The sequence below is a fragment of the Bidens hawaiensis genome, unplaced genomic scaffold, assembly GCF_021521415.1.
Source record: "Bidens hawaiensis isolate Kalapana, Puna unplaced genomic scaffold, B.hawaiensis_p1.1 tig00049429_1, whole genome shotgun sequence".
NCBI classification, from domain to species: domain Eukaryota; kingdom Viridiplantae; phylum Streptophyta; class Magnoliopsida; order Asterales; family Asteraceae; genus Bidens; species Bidens hawaiensis.
Window position 1 is genome coordinate 1 of NW_027506114.1, and position 15,786 is coordinate 15,786.

The 15,786-nt window shown below is 36.5% G+C and overlaps 2 protein-coding genes across 2 annotated transcripts; one reads left to right on the forward strand and one right to left on the reverse strand.

Moving 5' to 3' along the window:
- Positions 1-12,808: 12,808 nt before the first annotated feature.
- Positions 12,809-13,228, forward strand: LOC143616749 (uncharacterized). The gene has a single exon (XM_077089493.1). The coding sequence runs from the start codon at positions 12,809-12,811 to the stop codon at positions 13,226-13,228; it is 420 nt and encodes a 139-aa protein (XP_076945608.1).
- A 964-nt stretch (positions 13,229-14,192) lies between these two features.
- LOC143616748 (UDP-glucuronate 4-epimerase 3) lies at positions 14,193-15,659 on the reverse strand. Its single transcript, XM_077089492.1, has one exon. The coding sequence runs from the start codon at positions 15,600-15,602 to the stop codon at positions 14,430-14,432; it is 1,173 nt and encodes a 390-aa protein (XP_076945607.1). The 5' UTR covers positions 15,603-15,659; the 3' UTR covers positions 14,193-14,429.
- Between the last annotated feature and the right edge of the window lie 127 nt (positions 15,660-15,786).

A 15,786-nucleotide genomic window follows, 5' to 3' on the forward strand; every position in this document is an offset into this window, starting at 1 on the left:
AGCGAAGAACTAAGTCAAAGTATAATACTTGGTGAATATCAAGACCCAATATGTATCTCAGGTCGGAGGATACTATGATATTCGCCTTTACTCAAATTTACTTATGATCAATCACAAGGATTCCATGTAGTAACATTTGAGAGCGGGTCAGCCCAATATTTATAACCCATAAATATCTATGAACCTTGGCATCAACCCTTGCTCTATATTCATATCCCATGAATATCCACCAATTCAAGTTCATAATAGTCTTACCTTCATATTTGTTCCCACAAATATGAGCGACTATGGACATTTAGAATAAGTAACTTCTTCATGGATTTAAACATGCTAAAATGGAACATAACTCAAAATGTCATAATCATAAACCATAATCATATGAATGAGTCGAAAGAACAATTGTTCCGATATCCAAATACAAAATTCGATCATTTCCAATCACTAGAATACCGAAGTCCTAAGGCACAAGTATGACCCTCATGCTTTGGCCTTTCAAGGAGCTTCGTGAGTGGATCCGCAATGTTTTGATCGGTGTGAACTTTGCGAATACATATCTTTCCCTTTTCAACTTCATCCCTTATGTAGTTGAACCTCCGCTCAATGTGCCACGTCTTTTGATGTGCACGAGGTTCCTTGATTTGAGCAATCGCACCCTCGTTGTCACAAAAGATCTCTAGAGGGTCCTGAATGGTACGGACTACCCCTAGGTCGGCAATGAAATTTCTAATCCACGCAGCTTCTTGAGCTGCCTATGAGGCGGCGATGTATTCCGATTTCGTGGTGGATAATGCTACCACGTCTTGTTTGAGCTCTCTTCCAAGAGATTGCCCCACCATTCATAACGAAAACATATCCCGATTGTGATCTAGAATCATCTCGATCGGTTTGGAAACTCGCATTCGTGTAACCCTTTTCAACGAGTTCCTCCTCACCCGAACCGTATATTAGAAATATATCCTTAGTCCTTCTAAGGTATTTCAATATACTCTTAACCGCCATCCAATGGCCACTTCCCGGATTATGTTGGAATCTACTTGTCATGCTTAAAGCGCATGATACATCCGGTCTAGTGCATACCATTGCATACATGATGGATCCAATAGCTGATGCGTATGGGATCCCATTCATTTTCTCTTGCTCATCCTTTGAGCTTGGACATTGAGACCTACTCAATATCGTTCCTCTTTGAATAGGTATCAAACCTTTCTTAGAGTTCTCCATCTTGAACCTCTTCAAGATTTTGTCAATGTATGCACTTTGGTTTAAACCTATCAACCGCCTTGATCTATCCCTATAGATCTTTATTCCCAAAATATAGGCGGCTTCACCAAGATCCTTGATAGAAAAACAACTTCCAAGCCATGCTTTTACCCCTTCCATGGTTGGAATGTCATTCTCAAATAGTAGTATGTCATCAACATACAATACTAAGAAGGTAATGATGCTCCTACTAGCTTTCTTATACACACAAGCTTCATCACCATTTTTGATGAATCCAAATTTCTTAACTTCTTCATCAGATCGGTGATTCCAACTTCTAGATGCTTGTTTCAATCCATAGATTGATTTCTTTAACTTGCACACTTTGTTAGGATGTTGTGGATCGACAAAACCTTCGGGTTGAACCATATAGACATCTTCCTCAAGATGCCCATTTAGGAAAGCGGTTTTGCCATCCATTTGACATATCTCATAGTCATAATATGCGGCTATGGCAAACAATATCCTAATAGACTTTAGCATTGCTACGGGAGAAAAAGTTTCATCATAGTCAACCCCTTGAGTTTGAGTGAAACCTTTTGCTATAAGTCTTGCTTTATAAGTATCCAAGTTTCCATGCATATCGGTTTTCTTCTTGAAAACCCACTTACTTCCAACCGGTTTGGAATTAAGAGGTGGTATAACCAAATCCCATACTTGGTTGTCATGCATGGATTGCATCTCAACGTTCATGGCTTCAAGCCATTTGTCACAATCGGATTGTGACATTGCATCACGGTACGTGGTAGGTTCATCCGAATCTACTACATAGCATCCATCCATGAAAAATCCATATCTTTCGGGTGGATGACTAATCCTACTGGATTTGCGAACGTTTTGTGTGTCTTGATCAACCATTTGATCATTCTCAACAACCTCTTGTTGATTGCTAGTATCAACCAAACGTGTATCGGCTTGTGGTTCTCGATCCTCCTCGAGTTCCACCGTTCTACTAGTACCTTCCATAAAGAACTTAGTTTCCATGAACTCGGCCTTTCGAGCAACAAATACCTTTTGCTCGGTTGGGTTGTAGAAATAATATCCCATAGAGTCCTTGGGATATCCTACAAAGACACAATTAGTTGATCGATTTTCAAGTTTGTTTTGGGTGTTGTTCTTGACATAAGCCTCACAACCCCATACCTTTAAATATGACAATGATGGAACCCTTCCATTCCATATTTCATAAGGTGTTTTGTCCACTTTCTTGGTTGGGGCCATATTTAGAATACGGGCCGCGGAGAGCAAAGCGAAACCCCAAAATAATAGAGGCAATGTGCTTCTAACCATCATAGATCGAACCATATCCAATAGAGTTCGATTCCTCATCTGGGACACACCATTTTGTTGTGGTGCTCCGGGTGGAGTAAGTTGTGAGATGATCCCACAACTCCTAAGATGATCTTGGTAAGCATCACTTAGGTATTCACCTCCTCTATCCGAACGAAGTACTTTGATGGTTTTATCGAGTTGATTTTGTACTTCATTTTGGAAGACTTTGAACATTTCAAAAGTTTCATCTTTGCGTCTTAACAAGTACACATACCCATAACAACTATAATCGTCGATAAAAGTAATGAAGTAGCTTTCACCTTTCCTTGTCATTGTCTTAAAATGACCACATACATCCGAATGTATGATGCCCAATAAGTCTTTTGCCCCTTCATTGTTCCACTAAAGGGGTCCTCGGTCATTTTCCCTAGTAAACAAGACTCACACTTTCAAATGAATCATCTTCACTTATTTCCAAAAGACCATTCTTTTGAAGTGTATGTATGCGATCTTTGTTTATATGACCAAGGTGACAATGCCAAAGATAAGTCTTACTCAAATCCATTTTGAGTCTCTTGGTGCTTGATTGGTACATGTTATCAAAGGATGTGTTATCATGTAAATGCCATTAGACGGCATTGCTTTAAAATAAAAGACATTATTCATGAAAACATAAATTCCATTGTCCACAAACATTAAATCAAAACCACATTGTCTTAACAAAGAAACGAAGATAATGCTCCTAGTCAAACTAGGAGCATACAAAACATCTTTCAAAATAACTTCCAAACCATTTGGAAACTTCAATGTATAGTCTCCTCGGGCTTCGACAACAAACTTTGCTCCGTTGCCCATGAAGAGACTAATATCTCCTTTCTTGAATCCTTTATTTCCCTTGAATCCCTGCAATGAATTGCAAATATGAGTTCCACATCCAGGATCCAATATCCATGTGTTAGAGGAAATTAGATTAAGATCAATATGAATCATGAAAGTTGTACCCGAGGTTTGCCCTGCATCCCTCTTAGCTTTCAACTCTTTGAGACGGGTTGGACAATTCCTCATCCAATACCCAATCTCCCCACATCCAAAGCATGGATCCTCCGAGCTAACCTTTAGCTTCTTTGGTTTGGGTGGTTCCACTTTAGCCTTTCCCTTGAACTTGCCCTTGACTTGTCCCTTACCTTTGGCAACCTTTGCCTTGTGTTCCGGGTGATCCCTTTTCTTATTGCCTCCCTCATTGATCGTGAGAATGGGTAAAACCTTTTTACCCATTCCCGTCTCGGTCGTTTTGAGCATTGCATGAAGCTCACCAATGCTCTTGTCCCATCCATTCATGTTATAATTCATAACAAATGTCTCAAACCTTTTAGTTAGGCCATTTAGGATCAAATCCGTGGCTAACTCGTTTGAGACGCGACTAAGGCGCTCGAGACGATCAATGTGGCTTTGCATCTTAAGTACATAAGATGAGACCGATTGGGTTTCTTCCATACGACATGCATGAAGCGCTCGAACCGTTTCGAAGCGTTCCACCCTAGCTTGTGTAAGGAACATTTCCTTAAGTTGGGTGATCATGTCGTATGCCCCATGAAGTTCAAAATCCTTTTGAATCATCGGGAATCATAGTTCCCAACATGAGGCAAGAAACTTGCACCGAATCCTCATTGTTCTTAACCCAATTGTTATGGTCTTCGGCATCGTCAATGCTAGGTTCATCGGGAATAGGATCTTCTAATACTTAGTATTTCTTTTCTTGCTTGAGAACGATTCTCAAGTTTCGATACCAATCCATAAAGTTGGTATAGTTTAGACAATCCTTATCGAGAATATATCTTAGTGATAGGTTATTAACAGGTGGAATAATAACGTTAGGTGGATTGTTGATTGCGGCCATTTAAAAATATAACAAAGCTCAATTTTAGTATTTTCGATATTAATAAATTTAATCGTTAATACCCTTTATGTCTCCAAGACATTTAATGATTAAAATCTAGAACCCAACGTTACATTCAAATAGTAGTTAGGTGACCTTTATCCTACTATTTAAATTAACAAGGTAGTCAACGTTTGACGATTGCAACCCTTTGCAACTTCTAGTTTTATGGGATCGGTTAAGCATCTCATGCTTAGTTGGCATGTTTAATCCCATCAACACCATTGTACGCCATGCTTCGGTGACCCTATTCACATGGTTTCCAATTTAAGTCGTCCTACTTACACACACGTATGAGTTTACACATACAAGTGGATAGGTGACCTTTATCCCACAAATATGGCAAACCCACCTCAAACTCACAAGTTTCCTCTAATGCGGTTAGGTAACCTTTATCCCAAGTGATTCGAGTGTCGTATAAAAGGATGGTGTTCAACTTATTTTATAAAAGGGATTTTTAGTTTTCTAAATTCTAGATTGGAAAACCTTTTATGTACCTTTCATTTGCATGCATTCAAATGTATGATACTAAGTTGAAAAACGCATTTTTTCAAAGTTCCTATTAATAAAACCCATTTTATTATGAAATCATTAGCCATTAATAAAACCAATTTTTATTACCTAATGATTTCTAAGGAACCAATTTTATGTTAGTTGTTGATTTTAAGTTGTTTAGCAAACCACATTGCAATAACACAAACAAAAGTAAATCAATCATGCAAGCATAAAATATACAACCACAAGTTCATAACCATAGCCTCATAATGTTGACCACACTTGTTGACCGAAGACAAGTGTGTCAAAAGGTCTTTCCTAAGGGACTCAAAAGGAGATGTGCTTGTGTCGGTGAACTCCCACTTGATCCCGCATCCAAATGCTCCAAGTGTTCACCCCTGTGTTGTGGTCTCCTTCATTTTATTTGGGCCTCCTTCCTTGCATCTTCTTTTACAAAAATATATCCTAATACATTTTTCTCTAGTAAAAGAAATGCATCTAATCTACTTATTGTTACAAACCAATTGAAATGAATAAATAGATTACAAACCCAAATAAATATTACAACCATATCGAATGAACAAACAACCATTTGAATGAACAAACAATCAACACAAACATTCAACCAAACACAAGGCCATGGCTAGGTTATGAACATCCATTACATATCCAAATATGCAATAACACAACGACCCAAAATTGGTTCCCCATTCCCTAAAACTTTCGGCCAAACTTGACAAAATCGAAAGTTCCGGGTTTTGTCTAAACAACACAAATAATCATCCAAATGACTTAGTTTTGCAAGATTACCACATGCATGTAAAGTATAACCTTGAAAAACCATGGGGTAACCAAAACCCCTAAAATTTTCGACCATATGGTAAAACCCCACCATAAACCTGAAAATCTTTGGGTCTAATGAAGCATGCATCCGTATAAGCGGCTCTTGATGCAATTGCTGGGTTTTAACAAGATTATCAAAGTCATAAAATCCCTATTTTATGAAAAACGTAGCGGAAATTAGTTTTAAATCTTGTTAATTTGATATGTATAAAACCGATTTTACACATGCAAAACCCAATCTCGGATCCAAATACGAAATACATACTATCAAACAAATGCATGTCACTATAAGTCCATACATGTTAAAGCTACCTTACAAATCCAAGGAAGAGGAAGGAGATGATGTTGAAGAAGGCAAAAACTTGAATATGAAGCTCCTCAAGCTAGCATACCCCAAGCTTTCCAACAAACACCACTTGTAGCTAGGATTTGGTAACACTTGTATCTTCTCCTTGGTTCCTATTTCCTTGGCCGTCCAAAGAGAGGAAGAGTAGGAGAGTGAGTAGAGGATTTATCCTCTAGTCCTACTCTTGGCCGTCCAAGAGAAGAAGAGAGGAGTAGAGAGAATTTTTCCTCAAGTATACTTTTGTTATGTTTCTTACAATGAAAGAGTGATGAAAGATGGATATAAAACCCACCACCCAAGTCCTTCAATCAAGAGCTTTGCATGCCTCCACTAACTTGTAACAATAATAAAATAATATCAAGACAAGGAGAGGGGGGGGGGGGGGTGGCCGGCCCCTTCCTTCATTGTTGTTGTTATTATTATTATTATGTTTTATATATACATATTTATGTTATAAAACTTTTATAACATATAAATGTAACACAATACATAGGCAACATGTTAAACATATTGTTACTTAACCATTTTAATTAACAATATGGAATGCTCTTTCTTAAATCATAAATCATCCATATGATTTATTTATTTCACAAGTACATATTATTTAGAAACCCCTTTCCAAATAACTCAAGTGTTAATATTCATTTGTTATGATCATATCATATATAAACAAATATTATTGGTGTTTGTCTAGCTTGTTATTGAGTATGACCCTACTTGGATCATGACGTACTAGCCATATCAAGAAAAATATGTGTTTTGGGCATAACGAGTCCAACAAATATGAATGTTTGCATATTGGTAACATAATTTACTCTTACAGGATCCATCAACCTTTTTACTATATGACCGAATGTTATTATTTGATTAGTTAAGCAATAAGCTTTAACTAACAAGTCTTTTAACAAGAGTATTGTTGTTTAACCAGAAGTTTAAAAATTGATTGCTGAATGGGGTGGACCCCACCCTTTCTAGCCCTCTTGGTCATTAAGTGAATGGAAGGGTTTGACACCAGGGAGGTGTTTTGGTTTAGTGTTCCCAACCACAACACACGGTCTAAATACTAATACGTGAAGAATTTTTGGAAAGAAAAAAAAGAAAGAAACCACATTCTCTCAAATAAAGAGAGAGCTTGTTTAAAACGAATTATAAAACAATAACAATATTACGTCATTCCCGCTTTGATATGAATTTGATGGTCATAAATTACAATATATTTGGCTGTTCGAAAAATAATAATGATAAAAATATTGTGTTTAGTAAACCATTTGAAAAACATATCTATCTTTAGTTATAAAAAGAATATAATTTAAAGACATACTTTCAAAATGTTGGTTTTACATGCCCAATAGGAGGAGTAATAACTGCAAATAAACATCACCTTTGCAGGACAACGATTATTGTTCCTCACGCATTCAATGCAACATTTATTCCTTCCTATTTTCGAATTCAAAATTTTTAGATCTTTAACTCATACTTCAATATATAAATAAATATATAAAACCAATTATTGTTTTACTTTTAAACTACATTTAAATATAATTTGTTAAATATGCATCCTAGTTAATTTAATTGTATATAACAGAATAAGGTATAAGTGAATTTACAAAAAAAAATAATAATAATAATTGTTAGGGCTCGAATTTTCAGTATACTGGGCAAGCAGTATGTTCAGGTTAACTTCAAGACACGGTATCTTCCAAGGTAATAGGTATCCTAGATCTGTTATATAATTAACAGATTGTTTGCCATCTTTCCTTGTTTACCAGGTCAAGAGATTTATGGTGATTTGCTGGAGACTCGAACTTGCAGTTATTAGCGCGTGATTAAAAAGGAAATGTGGGAATTAACGGCTAACTGGAAGAAGTCAATCATTTCAATAATTATAGGAAAGTTTGTTAGCTTTATTTTTGTTATAAATAGAGCACCAACTCGGATCAAGACACACACTCTAGACACACGAGACTTACTAGTACTCGCACTCTTTGTAATCACGATCGAGTTTTAGCTCCACACTTGTAACCACTTTTTTGTTATTAATAAATCGGTGGTGATGGTTTTCACCACCCGGGGTTTTTTTCTTGTTATCCTCAGGATAACGAGTTTTTCTTCGCAACAAATCTCTATGTTCAAGCCAATTTTACAAGCACCTAGTCCCATTAACTAATTTGGTTGTAAAATCACTCTTGTTAATTTTTGACCAAAACAATAATAACCAAAGTGCAATTTCATAAATGCAAGTAATGTTGTAAATAATAGTTAGGCGCTAGCGGACGAAGGGTAAGAACTATAGATTAATCGGATTGAATTTAAAATGCAGTTTTCAAAATTATATGTGTATACACGCATTGGTATGAATTTAGTCCCTCAAACTTCATAAATTTGAACAAGCAAGTATCCCGCTATGATTTTATATAAATTTAAATGTTTTATTAATATTTAAACTTTTATAAACTTAACTTATCGAACAATAACGAGACTTAAACAAATGTTAATAAATGCGAGAAAAGAGAAAATAATATAATGCCAACTTTTAGTATGATTAGATCATTTTTTAGTTTATAAATTATGCCTCCTATCTTTTTAATTCTTGGATTAAAATGTTACATCTATGCAAAACTCCATTGACACCCCACACACCTTTAACATATTATACTGGTCGTATGATATGAAAGTTTGTTAGCGGCTTCACGTATACCGTAAATATAAATGTAAAAACTATATAATAGTTTGTTTGTTTCTAACCATTTGTTGGACATAGTAATTGTTAAGATGCAGGAGAAAAACACTTTACAACGGTGGATAGAGACATGTTAAATACTTTTTGAGCATGATGATGGCAGCTTTGCTTTCAACCCATTACCTATTATTCAACATGTGAATTGGCAAATGAATTCACAAATGTCACAATCATATGTTTTAGTGGAAATATTATGTGTTTATTTCAACTTTTCTGCCAGCATGTATTGTTTGTTCTTTACTCTTATGTTTTCCTTTTGGAGCATGGCAATATTGTGTCTACCAATGTGGTTCTTAAAAGTTTTAGAATATTGATCTTATTGTTTTTATTTTAGAAAAAACTGGATATTAATAATTCAAAGTATGACTTATTTATCGATAATAATAAAAAATTATCAATGTTATCACTGGCGGTCCGAACTTTCACTTTCGTTGCTAATAAGGGCAATCCCAATAGCATAATAGTCATAAATTTACAATCACATCATATTTGATTTCCACTCGATTTTCGCTTGTATGTTCCTTGCTTAATACATAATCGTCATTGTGAGCAAAAAAAAACGTGAATTAATGAAGATTATACCATTGAGATTGCGTGTAGCAATGGAAGTGAAAGTTAAAACCGTAAGTGATCACATTAATAATATAGATCATTATCGACCAATAGGTCAAAGAATTTGTAAAATCAACTTCTTCTTATATTAATTTTAAATGTGTGACCAATGTGAAATACTATGCTTACATTATTTTCGGTTTATTAATAGTTTATTAAGTTTTACTTTATACATACAAGTCAATTTCTTTTGGTTTTTTGGTTTGTCTTTTGTGTTTCAAACCTTTTTTAGAAAGGGAATACTATGCTCTAGTATTTAGTATTTACAGCTTGAAAAGCACCATGAAAAGTTTCTGAAAAATTCAAATAGTGACCCATTGTGTGAAAAAGATAGCACTCGGTTGTTTGGTTAAATACAAGTATATAATTTAGTATGTTTTTTTTAATAAAAATTATACTTTTTAACAGTCATGATAAAATTGCAACTAAATTAAATAAACATATATAATTCACTCAATGTAAGTTTCCTAAAGCTTAATATTATTACAAGAGAAATAAAGAAAATTACTACATCACAATTGATATCAGATTACTCCATGTAAGTTTCCTTAAGCCTAATATTATTACATATATAATAATAATTCACTCGATGTAAGTTTTAGGGCCTTATCGCCAAGCTCATCACCATCAGTGAGATCCATTAGGCCTTTTTCTAGAAGCGGAAGTAAAAGCCTGTTCCACGGGCTACCCAACAACCTCATCCTTCTGACATTAATTGAGCCCAAAATTCCTATGCAATCATCATATCATAATAATAAGTAATTTAAAAATACAAATAAATACTAAAGGGGGGTCCAAACCAAGCCCAATCGCCCCACGTTGAAAACCCATACGGATACGGGTCGACCCATTTTGGCAAGAGTCTCCCGGCGATTCTTCGCATCCTCCGGTTTCGTTGCAGAGATCAGGTAAGCTTTTAATTTCAAGTTTGACTGTTTTTTGGTCAACTTTGTTAAATATCCAATAGCCAAAAATATCTATAATTTTAATTCTTTTAAAGAATTGATTTTTCTTGAATATGAATTCGGTTGAATACAGTTTTTAATGAAAACAAAACTTAATTTGGCTCGTTTTGAGCTTGAGCTCAGGTTCGGCTCGTTTAATTATTAATTACCTAATTAGTATAATTGAGAAGGTAAGGACTTCATTTTTTATATATTTTTATATGTTTGTGGAATGACAACAATAATTTGTTTTCTATTGGTTTGGTTGCGCACTCTCAAGTCCAACCAGGGGCGAAGGTTAGCTAAGGCCCGGGGTGGCCCGGCCCCGCCTTTTTTAGCAGTTGCCTAAATTTACCTGTTTTTCCCTGAAATATTTTTATGTAGTGTAAATTTACCTGTTTTTGACTTAAATTTGAGCCCCCATGTTTATGAATTTTTTAATACATTTTAACTCCGCCCCCCTCGACGAACTCGTCCAAGCTTCGTCACTGAGTCCAACTTGTGTTAAAATATTTGATTTTTTTTCCTTGTCAGGTCTTAAACTACAGTTGTGTGATATGTTTTATGGTGTGTGTTATCTGAGTTCAAGCCGTTAGATAGACCGTATCCAGATTCAACTCCTTAGAGGTTAAACGTAACCCGGGTTTGACCTGTTAAGATGTAAAACATAACATGAATCGACCCCTTACGAGAGATAAAAATTAAAACAAAGTGTACCCGCTAGTAGACCGGTAGAGTTTAAACATAACCCAAATCGATACGCTATAGGTTAAAATTCTGGGCTGTTCAAAAAGCTCGAGGCTCGAAGCTCGGGCTCGCGGCTCGCTCGATAAAAGCTCAAATAAAACTAGCTATAAAAAGTTGATTTGAAACATCCTGAGCTGATTTGGATCATTTTTGTAACCGAGCCAAAATCGACCTTGGCTCGGCTCGAGTCATGGCTCAGCTCATTTGCTCGATCTAAGCTCGTTTAACTTCGAAATTGAGCTAGAGCCTAGCTAAGTTGCCTTGTTTAATTTTGAGCCCGAGCTCGAAACCATCCTGGCTCGACTCGGGCTCGACTCGTGAACCGCCCTAGGTTAAATGCAACTCAAGTTCGGCCTGTTAGAGAGACCATACCTGAGTTTGCAAACGAACATGACCCCTTATAACCATCTTTAGAAATTAACAATTCCCCTGAACCCGGGCTATTTCTCTAGCGCGGGTAAAAACGGGTCTTCTAACATGGGTCTAAACGGGTAATTTTGGTATGCGGCTTCATGCGGGTTGTTTTCTAAAATGGGCCAAAAGCGGGTTTATTTTTCATTTATGCAGACAAAAGCGGGTTTACTTTATGCAAATGTGTATGTTGCATAAATTTCTATGTATTTGCTGCATTTTATCAGCAGCCACAGTCCTAGCTATTTCCCTGCCGTAAATCACTAGTTTATATAAGTTTTTAGTTATTTTTATGTATTTTGTTAAAACCCTTAGACAAGCTTCAGCTTTGCTCGAGCTTGTGTAGTACCTTACACGAGCCAAAGCTCGGCTCAAACTCAAACTCGCCTGTGCAGTGTAAAATTAATACATAGACATCCAAAACAGGTCAAACTTAAAAATACCTTCGGGCCCGGGCTCAATAACTACACAAGCTTTATCTCGAAAAAGCTCGGCTCGTTTCGAGCTTTTATCGACCCGATATTGCAATCTCGAGTAGCTCGTGAGCGGCTCGTTACTGAACACCCCTACGTAATGGATTCAATTGGTACTTATTTAGGAACTCATAGGATTTTAAAGCATTTCAAAGAGAAGATGGACCAATATAGGTTTAGGATATAAAACTATAACTGCTTTAGTTTTTATTTAGTATAATTTAGTAACAAATTAGTTATGGTGTTAAAAAATTAGGGGTGTGCGTGGTGCGGTTCTGTGCGGTTTTGGGCTAAAACCAAAACTTCAAATTTTGGAATTTTTTGAAACCGTTCGGTTTCGGTTTTTGCCATTTGAGCTTGAAAATTTTAGGCCGATAAGAAAGTTGGCAAAAAATAATGAATTTAGGTATAAATAATTTTGTTAATTGTTAACTAATAGACTATTATACATTTGGCCAAAACTATTTGAATTACATATTTATTAAATTCTTATAAATTACTTAAAATAAAAAAATAAAAATTTAGGAATTTGGTTCGGTTCGGTTCGGTTTTTTCTGTTTTTATTACATGCAAACCAAAACCGAACCGGTTTTTACAAAAACATAAACCAAACCGTCGGTTTTTGTTTCGGTTCGGTTTTTTCGGTTTTGTGTCGATTTTTTCGGTTTCTTGCACACCCCTAACACAAATATAACCTTGACTTATGACAGGATCAAAGTAACAAGAAAGATGCAATCTTTAAAAGACATCATGCCTGCAGCTCGAAACAACATAAACACACAGTTCATAGTTTTGGAAAAAGGCAGGATAACATTAGAAGGAGGTCAAAACAAGACATGTTTAGGGCTCGTGGCCGACGAGACGGCATCGGTTCACTTTCAGTTCTGGAATGAAGAGTGTGAGGCGTTTCAGCCCGGAGATATTGTAAGTTTGTCTAATGGAATATTTTCTTATAACCGCGGTAACCATTTGGTTTTGAGGGCGGGCAAAAGAGGCAAGGTGGAGAAGGTAGGAGAGTTTACGATGAATTTTGTGGAATCACCAAATATGAGTGAGATTTCGTGGGTCCCGGATCCGAATAACTCGGGGACGTATATACAAGAGTCGGTTGTTTCTCCATGTTCGCGTATTTTCCCACCCGTGGTTTAAACTACTGCAGCAAAAGCTTTTGAAAATGTAGCTACTGCAATGTACTCTGTATCGAAAGTTTTAACGTGGTGCGGTTTTGACTGAAATTTTGAATTTTACTGGCTTTTATTATTTTCTATATCCATATTACAAAAGCTTTAAATCTAGTGGCTCAATTCTTGAAGTTTATATTTATGCATAAATCTATTGATCATGAAAGCAGAGTTTTTAGTTATTCAGGCTTGTGTATGCTCAAAGTTGTGTTGTTTTTAATCCTGGCAAAACATGCGGGTCGGGTTGGGTACCTGGTCAAAACGTGTTTATGTCAAAACGGGCTCTTCTAAAAACATTGATTTGATTTGGGTCAGGTCGGGCTCGCCTTCAAATGGGTCGTCTAAACTAAGGATAAAAGTATCAAATTGTCCATTTTAAGTTAACAACTTCAATAAGATCAGTCTGTTTTGACCCGTTGCATAATTTTGAGTAGACCCAAATTGTCCCATTGTGATATTTAAGTAGACCCGAATGAACCCGCAAAAACCTTCTTTTTTTTAGCAATATAAGATCATAAACAGATATATACTTGGTATATGCGAAGAAACCTTGCGCACCTAATGATAGTAAGTATTAAGTAATAGGCACTCAATAGGTATAAGACCCGTTAGGCGGTTACCAGACATAGTTTTACAATCAAGTATTAGAGATTACCAAAAACTGCGTCGTTATCGTTCCCACTAAAATCTTTGTTTTCAAACTAATAAAGGGAAATTTCAAACTTATGGTACAAAAATCAAACTCATATCAAGAAACTTAATAAAAAACACTGAAAGTCATAGTCAAAGTCAAATCAAGAAGCATAATAACAATCAAACTAATGTGTTCTATTTATTTGAATTCCATGAAATGATACAACTTCACTAATGAAAGCAAATTTGCTCTTACCAGTCATGAATCCTACAATAATAATAATAACAGTAATAATAATAATGCTACAACAAATTACATCTCCATGAGTTCATCCATAGCCACATTAACCTCCTGAACCACAAAAAACACAGAAAAACCGAAACAAAAACTCGTTCATCGTGTTACCATCCCTCGCTTCCGCCTTCCTTTATACCCATATACTCGAAAACAAGATAATACGACCGGAAGCACAAGACTAACAAAACAATCATGTTCATATATCAAAACAAATAACATATCAAGAACAAGGTTACCATTAATGATCACTCTTCTTGCCCGAACCGTAATAACTAACATACCATCTAACAAACTTCTTCAACCCCGTATGCAAATCCGTAGTCGGCTTATACCCAAACTCCCGTTGCGCAAAGCTTATATTCGCATGCGTAAACGGCACATCCCCATTTCTCGGCAACTTCACCACCCGCCTCTTCGCCTTCACCTTCAACAACTTCTCCAATATACTAACAAGATCTGAAACCGCCACAGGCGAAGTATTCCCCAAATTAAATACCCTCAACTGCGCCGCACCCTTCTTCTTCCCACCACTTCCGGTACTCTTCTCCGCAGTATCCAAAGCACCCAAACAACCCTTCACCACATCATCAATATACGTAAAATCACGCGCGACCGTCCCATGGTTCGCCGACTCGAAAATACTAATCGCTTTCCCTTTCAAAATATCCTTAGTAAAGAAAAAATACGCCATGTCCGGCCTACCCCACGGCCCATAAACCGTGAAGAATCTCAAACCGGTTAACGACAACCCGTAAATATGATTATACGTATGCGCGATTTCCTCGCCCGCTTTCTTTGTCGCGGCGTATAAGCTCGCGGGCTGGTCGGTTCGGTCTTTTTCCGAAAAGGGTACTTTGGTATTTAACCCGTAAACCGAACTAGACGACGCCCAAACGATAGCAGGTTGCGGGCTTGCATTTTTACAAACTTCTAAAAGATTTACAAAGCCAGCAATATTACTATGAATATAAGAACTAGGGTTTTGCATTGCATATCTAACACCAGCTTGAGCTGCTAAATGCATAACATGAGTAAAGTGTACAACCTCAAATAGCTTCTTTAACAAAACGCTGTCGTTTAGGTCACCTTCCACAATATAAACACCACTTCTTTCTAATAAACTCTGCCTAGCTCTCTTAAGGGTAATATCGTAATAATCGTTAAAATTGTCTAACCCTAGGACGCCGTCGCCACGGCGTTTCAGGGCGGCGCTGACGTGGGTTCCGACGAAGCCGGCGGCGCCGGTGACAAAGACGGAAAACCCGGATTTGGATCGGATCTTGGAGGAGGATTTGACCCGTTTTTCCCAGTCGGGTCCGCCCCAAGATCTGGTTTTTAAAGATCTGCGAGAGAGATCTGATGATGGGGTAATGGACGGTGAGGATTTGAAGAAGAAGATGAAGATTAACATTAGGAAAATGAAGCTCCAAAATGTGAGCTTTGCGAGGTATGAATAATGCCATCTGATTCTGTGGTTGTAATTGGGTTTATCCAGATGAGATAACTTCATAATTTAATTTCTAAGAAAATGAAAAAAGATTGAATTTTTTAGGGTTTGAAGGATGACCCAAATGCCCAAATTGTTGATAATTGAT

Bases quoted from the DNA above. Each gene is read 5' to 3' on its own strand.
- LOC143616749 (XM_077089493.1), top strand. From the start codon at position 12,809: ATGCAATCTTTAAAAGACATCATGCCTGCAGCTCGAAACAACATAAAC.
- LOC143616748 (XM_077089492.1), bottom strand. From the start codon at position 15,602: ATGTTAATCTTCATCTTCTTCTTCAAATCCTCACCGTCCATTACCCCA.